A 19,024-nucleotide genomic window follows, 5' to 3' on the forward strand; every position below is an offset into this window, starting at 1 on the left:
GTGGCAACTGTATTGGTTCTGTTCTCCCTCACAATCTTCTTTCCCAGTGTTTTTAAAAATTGCTCTCATCCCCTGCACCATAGTGGCCATTTTGTGGTTGCTTCCATCAACCTGTAGAAGAATCCCAAAAGTGCCCGCCCCTTTTTACTGACAGAAACTAAGAGTTAACCACTGCCAATACCGTTGTTGCCTAGTGGTCCCCATAATGACCACAGAATAAATGTCTTCTTAAATGTACATGGTGCTAGGTCTTCCTATGAATTTTTTTCCCTCAGAAAACCTAGAGCTCTTCTCAGATTTATATGTGACTTGGCTGTTCATGGCTCCTGCTTCCAGATGTAAGCATTCATAGATAGGGGCATGCTGAGAATATATTCAGATGTACTATTCAACTCTAGAGAGAAGACAAAAGGCAGCTATATTTATATAAGAAGCACCAATATCATCGATCACCATTTATTTAAAGTCATGAAATGCCAACAACAGAACAGGTTGAGGTGGCAGGTCAGGCTGGACAAATACGTGATTGTAGCCATATTTCCATGGGCTATGGGCAGCAGCACTGAGTTACATGTTTGGGCGCAATAATTGAGTTTTCACCATTCTGACAAAACTGTCAGTCACAATTAGAGAGGATGGACAGCTACTGAACCAGTAGAAACCATGCAAGAGTTAACAACAAATGATGTGCATTAATAGGTGTGCGATAAATATCTTGCCAATAATGTTACAGAAACGGGGGAAGGCCTGTTTAAACTTCACCATTAGTTTAAAAATTGTTTGTTGCAAATGGTAACTAAAAAATTAATATCAAATACTGAATGGCTGCGTGCCTTAGGGCAGAGATCAGTTTCAAACAGACTTTGACTTCCTCGCTGCTCCAAATGATGGATTGTTTGAGCATTGCAAATTCCATGACGTTCTGGAAAGAAATTTATTTCACACCTAGGCAAAAATGGTTAGAAATGAAGTCTATTGCTCAGCTTCCTCTTCCATTATTTCAACTCTGCGTGGCCCGTAAAGTAGAACGTAAGCTATATGCCAGTCTCCACCGCCTGAGAGCCTCAAAATATCTTCAGGTGTGACAATGCTGACTTTGTCGTCATCAAATTTAATCCATTCATCTGGAAAGAGGGAAAAGTGGCAATTTACAACTTGACATGAAACCCATTGTTCTTAGTTTATTCTGGTGGATGACCAAACCCTTTTTCTACAGTTGGTTCAGTACCTTGTTTTCTTTTAACCCAAGATACGTAGTGTCCAGAAGAGCTAGATCTTCCCTGATGTGTTAGTACTGCCTGAAGGTCATAATAACCACAGTTATTGGAGCCAATATCTGAGGGGGGAGAAAGAGACATGTCACAATGTAAAACCTTTTCGCACAACTTATCCATGCCTTATGTACTAAAGTACACAGTAGCTGTTTGAATTAATCTCTACCAATATTAAGCAAAGTCATTTAATAATATATTTTAAACAACAGATTTTCTTGGGGGCATGTAGTGAGTTTTACTAGTTGAATTTACACACTGTCTACATAGGAACTGTGACTTCAGGAAAGTTATGTTTCCCGCCTTCCCCAGATATCCCATGAATGATCTTAAAAAGCCAATGCTGAGGATCTAGGGTACCTTCTTGAACAAAATATTCCTCCCCTTTGCTAGAACAAGTTTGGTAGAACCACTTCTTGGTTCACAGGATTAAATCCTTTACCTGCAGCAGGCTACACAGTTAATTTTAACATGCATAAAATCATTCTTTGATTTTATCTGGAAGTGCAATAAAACCATCAGCATAAGTGCACCCAACCATCCAATAAATACAGTATCTAAATACTCAAGATAAAAAAAAGTTTGCTCTATCCATAACTGCAGTGAAGGCGTGCAATCACGAAACACAGACAGCAATCAATAGAAATTCCAGATTGCCTAGCTTCATATCTATCTATTTGCTTTTGAATCATGACAAAACTTTTATGATTATAGCCATAGAGTAATTATGGCAGCATGTAGATCAATATTTAAAATTTTAAATGGCCTTCAATAGATACTTACCATCAGAAAAGGAAAATGGTTCATATTTCACTTCCTTCTGTGTACCGTCACCTTTACTAGACTGAAAAGTAAAATTTATATTATAAAACAATTTAGCAAACCAATATGGTTATTACCAAGCCTATGCTACTAAATCACAAATGAATTCCCTTCTCCAACAAAGACATTTCTCCAAATATGAAGATGAAGGTTTAAACTGCATACTTTAATAGAAGATCTACTTATTTAAACCCAGATCTGCTCTATCACATGTGAAGCAAGGCTGGGAATAGGTGCAACCTGAATAGCAAAAAAGACAGGTAAAGGGGAGCTCAACCCCCACCAAACACTTTTACCTCCACAGGAAAGCCGGTGAGGTGAACACTATGAGCATGGAGATAAGAAGTAGGATGTATTCAGTTCTCTTCTAAAAACTTTTGTCTTATTCACCTCCACTCTGTATATGATAGGGCTAGGCTGCCCATCAGGTATAAACTTCAATCAGCCACTCATCTCAATCTACAGTCTATTTTTATTGCATTATTGTATAACTCACTTCTACTGTTAAACTGAATCACAATGTAATACTTCTTTTTGGTTTTCTCAACAGAAGCCTAAAAATCCGAAGACTTCAACTCTGAATTCTAAAACACGGTACACCAATTTTTTTGTGTGTGAGATTTAATGCTTGTAAATGGACTGACAGGGGTTCCTAACCTTGTTTAAAAGCCATGGATTTCAGAGGAAAATTGTGTGACTGACAAAATGTATAGGAACAGCCTGATCAACAGACTGTTAAATGACATCCAGTTCTGGAGGGATACTAAAAAAATGGTTCAGATCCAGAACTGTGTGGGCTGGATTCAACCAAGAAAACCCGTTTCTGAGAGGGATATTCCACATCCCAGTGCAGTCTCCTTCGTCCATCAAAAGACACACCTGATAGTTAGGCCAAGGGCAAAGAAGCTCAAGAGAAACATAGGATACTTTTCAGTAAACTTTAGCAAGATAAAGTATCAGAAATGTTCCTCTCTGATGTCATTTGTGGAGTTTACGACCCACACTATTGGGGAGGGGAAAGACTCCTAGCAATTCCTTCTTGCCTTTGTGCCACAACCCAATACATACAACCATCACATATGGAGACACCTACTACATTAGCCTCAACGAGTGGGAATTTTAACTCTTTTCTGGTCACATTCTCCAGTGAATTTCCTATTTATAGTTACAAGATTCTAAGCCTTGTTTACCTGAATACTAGGTATGAGTGAAAGCCTGTACCTAAAAAAAGTTTGGTGCATGGCATAAATCAAATTTTCTGAGTCACCTACATTTGTTGGCTGCTGATTTACTTTTTTGTCCTCTAGGTCTTTAAATTTTGACCGATACGAGACCATCTTTTCTTGAAGTTGTGGTGTACACAGTTCATATACATCCAACATAAGTGGAAATTTAACATCCTAGATAACAAAAAGAAAAGCTTAATGTCCATGTAAAGCAACACAGGAAGCTAAAGCTATTTCCGTGATGGCTTTAAGTGCGGTTTAATATCTTAGATAATATTTTTACCTGAGACAAATAATTTAAATAAACCTTCATACTGTACAAAAAACTATCTGCCCAAAACATCACAGAAACATTTCACAGAAACATATGACAATCAGTTGTTTTGACAGTTTTCTAAAACAAGGATCTTGTATGTTATCAGACTGACTGCACAGCCTGTTCTGGTCTTTCTTTCATTCCCATGGACAGGGCAAAAAATCAGTGCCTACCACGTTTTTAAAATAAAACCCTTCATAAGAAAGAGTGCCTGTCTGTCTCTGCCCCAGGACAAGAGTGCCAATCACCAAATTTAAGAAATATTAAAAGCTACACACCTTGAGAACTTTGGCATTCACGGACTCCTTCTCTTTGTAAAAGAAACGAACCATCTGAATAGTCAGATAGGCAGGCAAGCGACTTATCTTGGACTGAAACAAGAAGAGAATTTATCAGAACCCAGAAATCCCTGTCTATGTTACACAAATGAACGTTGCCCCACATGGTCCATCAATGCCAGGATAGTCTGCTCAGACTGGCAGAAGATTGTCAGGGTCTCACGTAGAAGTCTTTCACCTCACCTGCTCCTTTTAACTTGAAGTGCCATGGATTGAACCTGGGACCTTGTGCAAATCAGATGCTCTAACAGTCCCACAAATCCATGACACATCCTTTTCCACAGCCAATACGTAAGAACATAAGAAAGAGCCTGCTGGATCAGACCAGAGTCCATCTAGTCCAGCACTCTGCTACTCACAGTGGCCCACCAGGTGCCTTTGGGAGCTAACATGCCGGACGTGAAAGCAATGGCCTTCTGTTGCTGCTGCTCCCAAGCACCTGGTCTGCTAAGGAATTTGCAACCTCAGATCAAGGAGGATCAAGATTGGCAGCCACAGATCGACTTCTCCATAAATCTGTCCAAGCCCCTTTTAAAGCTATCCAGGTTAGTGGTCATCACCACCTCCTGTGGCAGCAAAGTCCATTACACTATTCATAGTACAACCTTAAGCTCTGAAATACAGTTCACCAAAAGATAAGTAACAATGCCACGAAATGAGATTATGTACAACTCTACAAACAACAGAAGGGTGCATGGATGGAAGGATTGTTTTAAGCATTTCTACCCTATCCATGAACAAATAGGTTCTTGTGGAAGCTACATGCACAGGCTTCCACATAACTATGCAACAGTAGCACCAATTTCCTGAACTTGGCTCATTCTACATACCCTGGCCTCCCAGTGAATGGTGTAATTTAGTCACACATGGCAGACAGTTTTTCTGCACAGATACAATGAATTAGTCCACTGAGAATATGTTTAGATGCCAGGTTGTAAAGTTCTTCAAACTGATACATTTTTTACGTACTTGTATGATAACTGGTTTAGTAAAAATCCAATCTACTGCAATTTTAACCTTAAACTGTCTCACCCCCCCACTCTGAATTTCAGCATAAGCAGAATGCTTTCCTGATATGAAAAAGGTAGTTTGGCATCCCAATAATACTCACAGATTTTATATAAAGGGCATTCCTTTGCAATGTGGGAGAGAGTTTGGTAATTTCTTCTTGAAGACGCTGAAAGAAAAAACACAATATTGCACCAAACCATGAAAGATAATGCTCAGTTTTAGTTGGTTGCTTTTATCAGGTTGTGTATCAGGTTAAATTTTAACTGAAATGCAGCAGGCACTCTTCAGCAGGATGAGAAAATACAGTGGAATATCAAACACTTTTCCTCTCTGGTGCAGTTTTCTTTGGGCTACCTGGATCACGGTTAGAACACCGTTGAAGATCTTTGGCACATCCTCTGTACAGGGGCTGCACCAAAAGAAAACATTACTGTACACAAGAACCTGTTTTTCGGAAGCCAAGGAGCGAGTGCACAAGGATTCCAACATGCTATGTTTTATTAGCATACAAAGGAAAAACAACAGTACTAAAGCTCTGGTTCAGTCAATGCATGCAGCTGTTGGGGGAAAAGGACATGAGAAAATATGAAATGCAATTTATAATGTAACATATGCCTGGAAACAGAGCAGAACAAAAGCTGACACATCTATACGAGATGTCTGTACAATAAAACCAACTGGCATGCCTGTGTAGGAGTACCAGGGCTAAGCAATGTGACAGACAGAAAAAAGTGTGATAGAAAGGCATAGATACTAAAATTGCTCACCAGCTTAAGACCCGTGAAAAGATATTTAACTTCTTGATTGATAAAGCAACTAAGCTGGAGTTGATTCTCTTTTCCTTTTGTTACCCCTTCCTCTTCTGCTTCTGTGCATTTCATGCTTTACACAATATTAAGGAAAAGAAAAAAAGTAGCAGGAGTGCTCCATTTAAAAATCGTTGCACTTCGTAAAATGAATTTGGAGAAACAAAGTTTTCCTTTTCAGCAGATTTGGATGGCAACGGCCAACTCTTTCGCAAAGTATCAACACAGGATACTTTTGTACGGCACGAGCTTTTGCTAACTAGCCTTTCTTGATTCAACAGCAGCTGTCACAATTCATGTTGCTTCCGCTTGGGGCAGTTCTTTAAATTTAGGTTTTCCTCTCCCTCTACCTACTTACTGTTCTTTGTTCTTCTACTGTGTAAACCAGGGCTTCCCAACCCTTCTGAATCTGTGGGCACTTTTAGAATTCTGACACAGGGAGGCAGAACCAAAGGAAGGAACAAAATGACTGCTGCAGAAGGCAGAGCCATGTCATGTACATACAGAGAAAGTCCAAGTGCGGTGAAGAAGAGCAATAATTTAAGTATATATATACTGGGGAAAAGGAAAGAGACAATAAAATCAGCACTGCGGTGGCTGAAATGTTATTTGCCCTGCACAGCCAATCAGATTTCCAAAGGTCAACTAGAAGCCATCCAGGGCAAGAGCATCATCCTGTGCCACCAACTTCCTAATACACTTGGAGGGTGCCAGGAGCTCTGCTGCCCATTGGCACCATGTGGGTAAACCTTAATATAAACCCTCTTCAGTTATATTTGAATACATTTTAACAAGCATTCCTTCTTGGGCAAGCAGAATTTTTATCCATCGCACGATGTATATCTTGCCAGAAAGTGTTTAGGATACACAGTTTCAAATTCGATACTGAAAAACTGATCAATGAAGCTCTTCTTTTTTGGTAGTGATGCTGCCGCTCCTGAAGCTCCCGTGTCAGTCTGTGGGGAAAAACAGCATCTTTTAATTATGCATCTTTGGCAGCCGTGGAATCCTGCCAACTCCTCTATATTGACTACTGCATAAAGACTTTCATTCTTTTATGCCTGACTTCAAGGATCTTTCTGTTTATTAGAAGTGGGTCCAGATGCAAAAAGTTCTACCACTGGGTTACACTAAATAAGGGGGTACAGGTCAACCCCCCTCCTGCATAAAAAAGGTAGTGGGAAAGGTAGTGGAGAAAAGAAAAAAAGAACACTCAAGGAATGAAAAAATGAAGGAACATGTTTATGCTTTCAAAATTACAATGAACTGATGGCCAAAAGTCCTTCAAGCAAGCCCAGAAGTCAGTCCATAATGTGGGACATGACTTTTCTTTTAGCAATAACTGCTACCTTTAGGGAGGTAGAGGTGGACATAAAATTAATGGGACGAGAGCAAAGGGTTGGTAACAGCATTGTTTGGACTGTACAGCTAAGAGGACGTACTTCCATAACCACGTCACTTTCTATCCCTTCCAGCTTCTGCTGTAGCACTCGCATCATCTGTACCCAGCATTCATTGGCATCCTGTGAGGGAAACAGAATGAAAACTGGCATCCGAGAGACTGAGAGCAGCCTGATAACAAATACATCTTAAAACGCCCTGTGGGCAAGTTACAAATGCTATGAAGCCAAACTGTTACTTGAAAATGTTTTTCATTCATTCATTCAGTCTCCAAAAGAAAGGTAAACTTCTAAAGGAATCACACAAAAACAGGTGCAAACTAACGTTGCATTCACACAAACAAGCCGAATGTTACATTACTGCCTCATAAGGGTAATGAGCTGGGACTAGTTGAATAACAGATTCATTTTTGATATAAATTTTCTGCCTGATAAAAGTTTTTTAAAAATATTACCTGTTGGAGATACTGGCCTTGATCCCCTTTTTCCGCAAACTGGGGAAAGGCCATATGTAAGAACTGAAGGAGAATGATGGGTGGGATACTAGAGGAGGTTTTGTCCATGGAATCAAACAAATCTCTAAGAGCTTAAAAATGAGAGAAAAGCATTTTTTCTTTAAAAAAAGGTAAAATTATGAAGTATGACTGTCAATTCATATGATAAATACACCCCTAAATCCCTAAAACCCATCCCTAGTCAACCTATATAATAGGAGAGCTGTTCAGTAAAGGATTATTTGTATAGCCAAGCATCCCTGAAAATAGGCTTCATAAATTCATTAGTATCCTCATCCAGTAGTAGGGCAATACAATGCAGTAAAAGACAATACAGTACAATACAATACAGGGCAATACAGTAGGCAAGTAGTACTAAAAGTAGTTCTAAAAAAAAAAAAAGTATTCCAGTTCTATTGTGCATAAAAGTAAAAATGCTGATCACCTTGGATACCTTTTTCAAGTGGTTCCATATTTGATGGTATTGCATTATGGCCTATGGCAGCCCCACCTCTACATCTGTTTAGAGAACCAGTTGTGTGCACAGGATTGTTTCCAAACTGATGCTGCAGCCCCTCCTACTTGCAGCTGCTCACTCACAAGGTGGCAACTGTAAAACTTTCCACTGGGAAAGAATTCAGTATCTGTTGGTTCTGAGTCTATCACACCATTACTGGGTGGTATATAGAGAGAAGCAGCAAAAGAAGAAAGTCAAAGAGAAAGGGGGGGAAATAAAGTACAAGCAAAGACCAAAACATTATTGGGTGGATAGTTTTTTGGGCTAGCCAGCCAAATGCTGGTTAACAGGCCAGCAATAAATCCATGTTTAAAATAGTGGTTTGGCATCAATCCACAAGCCTTTATGGTTCAGATATCCTGAAAACCTATTTATTGTGATGTTCAACGGCAACTTTTTGGCACACCATGCAGCACTAAAGGCAAGCTACAAACAGTGCTTTGTGAACAGAATAATCATCCAGTTTTTAAAAAGTAGAAAATTCAGCACTGCTGTGAAAAACACAAACCTGCAGTAATGTACTGAGCAGAGGCCATTTCCCCCGAGGCTCTTAAGGCACCAGCATACCTAAACAAATGTTTAACACATGATACTCAGTTTGGCCGTGCAGTCAGAGCAACACACATAAAATAATGCTAACATGGGCTACAACTAGATCATGTATCATCTATGCACTTGGGGAGTGCACAGACTGGAGCCTGCAGAACAGAAGCACCAGCCAAAGAAGGTGACGTTTCTCCTCACTTTGTCTTCCTTGATGCAAAGGACAAAATGGCATATGGATTTTTATCCATGAGTCCCAAAAAGTAGGCTGACAGACAGTTGCTGAGGCAAGTGGGATAAAACCACTTCCACAAGCACCTTGTGACAGCAGTGTTTTCCATGACCTTGAGAAGATTACCACCATTGCTTTTAAAAAGTCAACTTGCATGGCAAAACAGTGATCATGTACTGTCTGTCAAAGCAGGGAAGGGACGCATGATCAGTCACAGCATAAGTCTTCAAGTCTGATTCACATATCATCATAACAAAATGTATCAACTGAGGCAGAGCGGGGTTGGAGCCTTTGCATGCATTCTCTCGGCTTTGCCTTCACTGTAGTAGTATATACAAGTGAACAACTGAACTAGGGAGACAGTCTATTTATTTGAATTCAGGATATATGCCAAGTCTCTACTGTCTAGGGCAGCGGTCTGCAACCTGTGGCTCTCCGGATGTTCATGGACAACAATTCCTATCAGCCCTTGCCAGCATGGCCAATTGGCTGATGGAAATTGTAGTCCATGAACATCTGGAGAGCCACAGGTTGCAGACCCTTGGTCTAGGGCTAAGGAGATCCCAGATTGAAATACTGCAGGGTTTACTCAGTTCCATCCTTTGTTTTCTATATGCAGTGAGGAAAATGAAATTGGAGTAGATGAGCCTAATGCCCTTCATGCCTCTACTGAAAGGACTGTTTCCCAGGGTATCATCTCTGCTATCACCTCTTTCATTCAAAAGTTCACTAAAATTTCAAAATTATGCTGAATTCCCAATCCTGCTGGCAGCTGTGCAAAATTCAGCTTCTCAGTCTGCCCATTATATTATGGACAATATTGAATACTGGGTGAAGGGTACGCAGAGTTATGCTACGACCACGACTTATCGCTATCACCAATTTCTCAAGAGAACCTCCAAAGTATTCTAAAAATTAAGACAACATTAAAAGCCAAAGACTTGAAAAACAGTGAGATCATAGAATGTGGCTCAGCTAAACACCTCAGCACTCTGGAATGGTTCAAAATGGCAGAAATTCAGTAAAATTTATTTTTATATAGAAGCAGATTGATTCCTACATCTGAAAGCTGCTGGCAAGACTAACCTTTGCCTATTCTGCTTCTTGATGATTTCACAAGGTTGCAGTAAAAAACACACAGAAGTAATATTAAACATGAATATGCTATTACACTGAAAATTAGTTAAGAGCAAATAAAACACTGAAAAGTTTCAGGAATGAAATTAATAGAAATCAGCTTCCCAACTTATTACATGTTGCAGAGTCGCACGTCTCAAAATAAATTCATTTGCAGAAATGACAATACTTTCAAATTGAAAGGTAAAGGTAGTTCCCTGCGCATGCACCAGGGTATCACTGACCCATGGAATGATGTCACATCACAAAGTTTACTAGACAGACTCTGTATGCAGGGTGGTTTGCCACTGCCTTCCCCAGCCATCTACCCTTTACCCCCAGCAAATAGGGTCCTCCTTTTACCGACCTTGGAAGGATGGAAGAGTTTGGGCTGCAGTACTGCAGCTTACCACTCTGCACAAAGAGTGCAGAATGGTAAGCTGCAGTAATCAGAATTCTGAGCAATCAGAATTCTATTACTAAATTTTACCTGATCCATTTGAGAACCCCTCCCACCCACCGAACATAATGGTCATAATCCTTACTGTTTCATTATAATGTTGAGTGGTAAAATTGACAAAAAAATTAATAAACCCACACCATGTTATTTTATTATAATAATGAAACCTACCTCTTTAAGGACTCTTTCAGTTCTGGCACAGAGCGAATACACTGAACTGTTGCATTCATGTAACAAGTATTACCAAGGTTTGTTAAACCACATGGCAACTCCATCTGTCACACACACAAAAAAAAGACTACTTGAAGATTGGGCGAGACATAAATCCAAAATAAATAAAATAAATAAATAAATAGAAATGAGCTAATTTTCTTTAACATTACAGCTCTGCAGTTCAAAAAAAACATGTTCCAAATCTCAGAATTTTTTTCTTACAGAATACCAGCAGCTAACTTCTCTCTTTCTTAGTCATTATTTTATTAAGCTATCATCACAGAGCAGCTCATTAAGTATGTTTTAGAAAATCCCTCAATTACTAATAGTAAATTGGGTGGTTATGCCAATCAACCAGCATTACAATTAGGGCACCTATAGATAAGGTCACAGATTTTACATACTCAGAGGACTGTCCAGTTTTGTTCTAAATAAATAAGGACTTATTTGACAAATCTGTCTAAAACCCACTCAGGTTTACAGAATGAGTTTTGCAGTTCTCTGGATCTTGGAAACATCAGTTCTGTAAAGCAGAGGTGATTTTAAAATTAAAACTCCATACATAATTCAGTAACAGATGGAATGAATCAACGACTCACTTCCCACCAATTGGCGCACAGGACTTAAGAGCCCATTTTATTTTACCTTTACCAACCATTCTCCCTCCTGTGTTCCCCCAACACAGGGGCAAGCCAGGCCTGGAAGGGCGGCAGCAGCAGCAGGCTGCCCTCACTGCTGGTCCAGCCCCAGCCTCCCCGATCCCCTGCCCAACTTCCCACTGGCAGACAAAGTGAGCAGCAAGTGGGGGAGGGACAAGCAGTGGCAGAAGCGGCAGGCATGGTAAGAGGAGGGCAGGCAGGAAAAGCGGCAGGCATTCCACCAGCCTGCTCAGTTTCCCGACCGCCCTCTCTCCACACTTGTCTCTAGAGCCCATTTTATTTTACCTTAAAATGGGCTTCGCTGCTAGCATACAATAATGCCAGATAGAACATTCAGATTTTTAACCAAAAAAAGGGGCTTACTGCTGAGGCTAACTGTTCTTCTGTCATATCTTCTACAAAGACAGGCCGAGCTGTTGGTTCTTCAGGTAGAGCCTCAGCAGAACCGATCATTAATAAGGTCATCCCCTGTTCAAAAAAATATTTAAGGTAACAAAGGCTTTAAAACTACTTACCATCAAGGAAAGATGCAGTTACTAAACAGAACAATGTGAAAGCTTTTATTAAATCTTCAAATGAAATTAGGTCCTCTATTCCACTATAATACTCTATTTAAATTAAATATAGCACCTGCCAAAGCATTAGTCACCACAAGAAGCAGAGGCTGACTGATATCATGAATAAACACACCTCCTATGCTGTTAGTCAGTCAATATTATTTCCATATAAAATCTGCTCCAGAAGTAAGTAAACAGCAATAAAACTAAAATAAGACCAACAATCACAGCAGGATCAGCAGTAACAATAAACAACAAAATTAGGGATGTAAAAAATTACAACAAACACAAAGCCAAGAGGTTGAATTGTATAATAAAGAGGTAATTCCAGCTATGAAGAATCGTTAACATAACCCACTCGCCCAAAGGCAAAATGTGGCAACTTGGCTAGTTATCTCCTAGGAACAGCCTGCCAGAAAAAAAAGAAGATACAGGGTTTTTCAGGTGTTCCAGGTCAGGCTGACAGAATGGCAGTTATGCACTGAGACCAAAAGTCATTATAAAATAGACAGTGGACAACGTCATTGGGAAAGTAGAGTGTGGTGGTATCTGCTTTCCAGCAGGGCTGAAGGTAGAATGTTGAAATGTGCAAGGACAAAGATTCGCTGGTAGTTGGGGATGTCGAGGGATCTGAGATTATCTACAGGTAGGAAATATTTGTTGCGTTAGAGGATAGATAAGGATTTGTGTATCTGGGCCCTACGTGATTGAAGGGCCTGATCCCAAAGCTGCTGTTTTATTGTTTCTTTTGCTTTTGGTACTCCGAGGCCATGTTTCTCAAGTCTCCTCTCAATTGTGTTTGCCAACTTGAACGATGGTTATCAACAAGGATCAGAGGAGCTAGGTCCATTGGGTCAAATATAAGTTTTAACCAATAGTTGGATGCGTGGATCCACACTCAGGTCTCTGAAGGAATCAGGCTGGTTTCTTAACGAAGGAGAGATTTGGGACACATCACAGAACTCCAAGGATTTTTGGCAGCAACTTGGATTGTACCACTTCCAACGAGCACCTTTCTTGACAGATGTAGAGCTGGGATCCATATAAAAGCTGAGATACAGCCTTTCTATGGAAGACTTTAAGTGCTGCAACTCCTTTGCTGGCCTTGTGTGCTCCCTTGGCTTTTCCCACGTTTCTTTACGTGTGGACCTTGACTCAAAATGCCTGGCTTGATTAAACTGCAGTTCCCCACAATATACAGTATTAGAATTCTGAAAGATAAGCAACAGCTCTATTCAAAGCCCAACAGTTTTTTAAAAAAACCTAAGCATAATTTAGAATTAGCTTTCAATACTTACAGGTTTTATTTTAAGGTTGCCCCAGTCATCATCCTATTGGGAAATAACAAACATACATACGTTTGACAGTGCATTAAAACAATGCATAAACCCAAACCATAGAAAGACACGCTTAAACCCAATTCCCAGAGAATTCAGGTAAGAATGAACACTTTTGGGATCACTCCACACAAGCTGCTGCTCAACGGGCCCAATGACTTAGAGAGAGGACTGCCGGTACAAATTTTACGCTGCCTTTTATTAGAGATAAGCACTCAGTGCACAAAACAGGCATAAATTAGGTACATATTGGTCATACCTATCTCATCCCAAAAGAATAAAAAAAATCTTGCATTTATGCAACATGTGTATGAACAATATATTTGAGGTGGTTCTGTCTTAAATACCTAAGTTGGATCCTATGGCTGGGGTTCTTTAGTGAGAAAAATTCTGTGTGTCCAAACTGGTGTCCCAGCTAATCAGAACCGATTCCTCAATGGCAGCTCCAAGCACCAACTGCCAAAAAATATTATACATCAGGGATACTCAGTTGCTCTGAAGCCACACGTCTGACATGCCACCTATGGCTCTTTCGAGCACTATTTCCAAATTTGCCGCCGACTCACCATCCCAGGAAAGTGGTCAAGGCTACTGCTTAGTGTGGCTGGCAGGTGGCTCCCATTTTCATACAGACACCCTTACAGAGACTGCAGGAAGGATTAGGTAGCTGTGAGCAGGCCTCAAACCAGTAGCGTAAAGACCTGCCCTCTCCCACAACTCCTATCTTTCTTGCAGTCTTTTTGGGTGTGCTCTCATTCCAGCACCTAGGTGCCTTCCAAGAGGAAAGAAAACATGCTGAAGGGAAGTCAAGATAAACCACTGCCACGGCAACAAAGCTGGAAAAGAATAAGCTGGACACAGTGTGTAAGTGTGTGTGGTAATGGGCTAATTTTCTACATGGCCAGCTTGTGCTCCCTTAGACACCTTGGCAATCTCCTTCTCTTGTCTGAGCTGTTGTGTCTCATGCTGGAGGAAGAAGGCAAAGAGGGAAATAAAGGACATACAGGCTTCCTACTGCAGGCACCTACTCAGAACCAACCAGCTTGAAACCTCGTTTCAAAATATTCATGGCGCAACCCAAGCAGGCTCTTGCAATGGGATGCCTGAGAGCCTCTTCCATCCCTCTGTCATCTTGCTGTCTCCCTCTCCCCAGCACACAGATCAGGCTTCTGCAGCCAGTGGTCAGGTCTTAAAGACACATCAACAAGCACTGGGGATCAATGGGTTACTGTTACCATGACTCAAGTTGTCCTTTTATAGGCAAGTATGTTCAAGGTGGCAATTTTTTTAAAAAAAATCACCTACTTTGTTATTTTTATTTGTTATTTTAAATATCTGCTGATGATTTTTGGTGGCACAAAATGATATCAATATGCCTCAAATGTTCACACCTGTACCAGCATATTACAAAACTCTATAACACAAGCACATTCTTCCTATACTCTACCTTTAAGGTGCCACCTTTCACCATCACTTTCTGTCGGTCTGGCTGAACTCCAGTTAAAGCAAACAGTTGAGCTTTGAATACCATGGGAGGTTCATCTGTATTCAGCTCCACACCATCAAATTTCTCCTTGCCCCATTTTACATTAACTGCAACAAAGTATCAAATGAAGATGAATGTTTCTACAAATGTTCATGCACTCTTAACATTTGCAAAGTGTTTTAAAAATTCAGCAATTTTTCATAAATAACTATCCCATAATTATCGGAAGGGGAGGTTTCTCATCAAGTCACATCTGACTTACAGAGACTCTTGGTGGGGTTTTCAAGGGAAGAGACAATCAGAAGTGGTTTGCCATTGCCTGCCTCTGTGCCATGGCCCTGGTGTTCCTGGAGGCCTCCCATCCAAATACTTGAAAAGGTTCACTCTGGTTAGCCTCTGAGATCAGATTAGCCTGGTTAAGGCATCAATCAGTAAAGCAAAATAATGTGTACATTGCAATCCTGAATTCCAGCCTAAAATCACTGAAATTGGACTAAAAAAAACTGCATAGGACTGCACTGTTAACATACAAACAATTCTAAACACCCACAACAAATGCTTGCTCGTTGTTTTTAGAAGACATCTTCCTGAGTCTGTATATTTTAAGTTTTAAAAAAACCCTGCAGAAATTGTAATAAAGTCTGATAGCAAACACTTTTGACAAAACTGGGCAGGGTAAGCTGGGCAACCAATCCAGATGGTGGGGGCTGAAAGACCACTGGAGTTGGTGCAGGCTCACACCCATGTGTCTGCCCTCCCAGTCAGTATAAGTGGCACGCCTACCAGGAGGGTAAATATAGAGGCAGGTGGGTGCCAAGAACTCTGCAGTGCCTGACGGACTCCCAGCTACCACTTCAAGAGTTGTGTTGGTGTAATGTGGAGGCCAACTCAACTGGGGGCATTCTTTATTTTATTTATTTATTTATAATTAATTTTATATACTGCCCCTCCCCCGAAGGGCTCTGGGCGGTGAACAACATAATAAAACAAAAATCACATTAAACCCCCATTAAACAGCAAATTAACAAAATTACATTAACAAAATTACATTACATTGGCATCCTTGAAGGCAAAGCCAACCTTAGTCTGTTCTCACGGCCCTGGGAATTCTGGCATCAGGGAAGATAGACTGACACCAGCCTTTTGACTAGAGTAACTTCATTTTCCCCTATGGAGTGCTTTCAGTCATCTGGGGATTCTCCAGATTCTCTTGCCTCCCTGTCCCACCTGGAAGCCCTCTGGAGGTGGCGGAGCAGCAACAGCACTGTCCCCGGCTGCTTCCAGGAACTAGATTGAGTTGTAAAACCCTAATGTTGCCTTAAAGGATATATTCTTCATATCCAAATGCTAGGATTTTTAAACTGTGAAAGGGTAGTTCCTTAACAGTGTAAAACTAAGATGTTCTCTCAGGCCTATGGTTGAGGTAGTGACAGTTCCATGCTGCTGGTCTCCCTACCTGTTTTGTTTTTGTTGTATTTTTATCTGTTATTTTTTTTGTTTCTTTTTTCTCACTTCCTCTCTCTCTCTCTGGTTGTTCTTGTCAAGTGTTTAAATTTTATTAAGGGTGCAATGTAGGTTTAAAGTAAGAATTTTAATAAGGCTGTAATTATTACTGATTGTATATTTATTGCCGGAATATGATGTAAGCCATCCTGAGCCTGTCTACAGTCAGGAAGGGGGGCTACAAATCTAATAAGTAATGTAATAAAGGACAAGGGAGCCTGGGAGGAAGATCTAGGCTACCGTTTTTCAAGTCCTGCTTATCATTGCTTCCCCTGCAATGCAGAAGCCAATACCACAGCCATCTTTCATGTTGGGCTATTCTCAAATGCAGCAGTAACAACTGTCTGGGGAGCTAGAATAGGAGGAGAAAATTAACAAGCCTAAAAGAAGATATACAGTCTTCTTTTCGCCCCTCTGCATAATTTCTCACCGGTTTCCACTTTTAATAGTGATCCTCTCCATCATACTTCGTCTTCCACACTACATCCTTCTATCACAAACCTGACACTCTTTTTCTAGATCTAGCCATGATTCCAGCTATCCCAGTTATTCATTTTCAGGCTCTGATGTTTTCTCCCATAGCTGCTTTGTTCCTCTCCCAGGTCCTCAGAGCACAGAATACTTCACCTTCTCTTCTGCTATCAACAGCCGACCGACGCTAAATATGCAGATCGGTGCCTAATCCACTCACTATCGTACAGCCATGCCGAGCTAGTCATTCCAACGTGCTCCCTTAAAGGGTATCCATGACCGGTGGGCCTTCATAGTGCAAGAGAAAAAACTGGACGGTGGTATCTTCTGTCAAGGGCTGGAGACCCACTAGAGCGGGGTGGAGAAATCAGTCAGCAGCCCACAACATGCCAATTCCTTGCAACTAGAAAAGGCCAGCCCTCACCCACATCTAGCACAAAGACAGTCTCAGGAGCTTCTCGTCATTAAAAAAAAAGTACAGCAGAGGCAGAGACTTCCAGGACTCGACCCTCAAGGGGTCTAAAAGACACAAGACTCACGAGAAGCCAAAGTCAGGCCCTGCATGGTGGACCAGATCTCCAGGCGGGCGAGGCTCACCTGAGTAAAGCGGCATGGCGGCCCAGCAGCGAGGAGGCCGGGCAAGGAAAGGGGACAGGAGCGGCGGCGGCGCCTCCAAACACGAGAAACAAGAAACGGCTCGAGCGGTCCTTCCCTCCCTCGGGGTCTCATTCAAACCGGCCCCTCACGATGACGCTGCAAGCGGAAATGATGCGCGCGCAACTCCGGAAAAGATGCCTCCCTGCAGGAGCCTCCATTAGCTGCGGTCGCGCTAGAGCTTCGTCAACGGAAGTGGAGGAGCTTCCGGTTCAGTAATCAGCGCCTTCCGCCTTTCAGGTCTGAGATTCTGAGATTCTTTTGGCGGAACTCCAGGGTGCAATAGCAACCTGGAAGTAAATTGGATTCCGCACAGTATGTTGATAACGAGTTGCAATCGATATAAATGAACTCGTTTTCCCTGTTAATAAATGGATACGAATTCATTTATAAGGATTGCCACTCGTTATAAATATGCTGTGTGGAATCCAGATCTTTGTTAAAGAAGCAGCTAGGACACCATCACAGCTCGCGCATTGCCCCCCCCCCCCCCCGTTTTTCAGATGCTACAAAGGGTTAACTGAAGTGAATGAAACACCTTAGGCAAAGTTGGGGTTGTTAACATCACTTGCAAACTGAAATTTTCATAGTAGTATCCTTATAGCCTCTGCTCTCCTTCAGAATTGCCTTACCACGCTATGCTGTCATAGGACCAGCCAAAGAAAACACTGCTGCCAACCTCTAAGCCTTCACTGGCGCTACTCTTGCAGTTGAAGGCTGGATTGTATATCTTGTCAATAAAAAATGATGTTTTTAAAGGAGTTTGAAAATTCTGTCAAGCTGTGTTATACAGCTGGAAGCAGGGACCGACAAAACTAGAAAAATTCGATCCAGCTCCTTAAACACATGCAGAATCTCAGGCCTGGGAGCGTGCCCTTAACCTTGAACTGGAGGCCACAATTCAAGGAGGAGTTTAGAATTAAAATATCTGACAAAGTGTAATACATTGTACATAACTGAGTGCACTGGGTGGTAGAAAAAGAGCACATTGTGTACATTGTTAGAATTCTTCCATGCTAAGAAGAAATACATTTAGTTGGAGTTCTCTTGAACCCATCAGCTACAAAATTCATCTCTCACAAGAAACAGCCCATATAACGATCTCTGACTTGGTCCATGCTTGAGTAGAAAGAGTAGCCATTTTGATGTACAGGATACAAAAGCTCACTGCACAGTGAAATGAATTTGCACCTAAGATATATCAAAATCCATTGTATAAAAGTTTTCAATTGAAGTGTTGTCATCCTCTGCTATAGCAAATTTCCACTTCATTTGTGGTAATGATTATGTAAATGACTATAAATATCAATGGTTTTATACTATTTTTCCACAGAATTCTTCTGAATAATTCTTAAAATGTAGTTAAAATAAATGTTAATTTGAGAAAAAAAATGTTAATTTGAGAGGAAGCGCATTACAGACCCCCAAGAAAACCCTCCCTGTCTTGTTGCAGACCAACTTCTCCTCTGTCTTCAGAAGGTGATGTGTTTGAAGTCCTGATCCCTCCACTGACAGTGTTTAAAAGTAACGAGACAGCCCCTTATGACATGTACAGCATTGGGCCATTCAACATGATATCAGCCTGTTGGCCA

General features: G+C 41.0%; 1 protein-coding gene across 1 annotated transcript; it reads right to left on the reverse strand.

Annotated features, from left to right (window-relative positions):
* Positions 1-440: 440 nt before the first annotated feature.
* Positions 441-17,556, reverse strand: USP14 (ubiquitin specific peptidase 14). Its single transcript, XM_048507410.1, has 16 exons — positions 17,376-17,556; positions 14,766-14,911; positions 13,280-13,312; positions 11,788-11,892; positions 10,724-10,827; positions 8,710-8,768; positions 7,646-7,776; positions 7,233-7,313; positions 6,658-6,746; positions 5,752-5,866; positions 5,085-5,150; positions 3,914-4,006; positions 3,365-3,493; positions 2,055-2,115; positions 1,229-1,336; positions 441-1,124 (listed from the first exon to the last, which is right to left on the reverse strand). The coding sequence occupies exons 1-16, from the start codon at positions 17,389-17,391 to the stop codon at positions 973-975; spliced, it is 1,488 nt and encodes a 495-aa protein (XP_048363367.1). The 5' UTR covers positions 17,392-17,556; the 3' UTR covers positions 441-972.
* Positions 17,557-19,024: the final 1,468 nt, after the last annotated feature.

The sequence above is a fragment of the Sphaerodactylus townsendi genome, linkage group LG09, assembly GCF_021028975.2.
Source record: "Sphaerodactylus townsendi isolate TG3544 linkage group LG09, MPM_Stown_v2.3, whole genome shotgun sequence".
Classification (NCBI taxonomy): domain Eukaryota; kingdom Metazoa; phylum Chordata; class Lepidosauria; order Squamata; family Sphaerodactylidae; genus Sphaerodactylus; species Sphaerodactylus townsendi.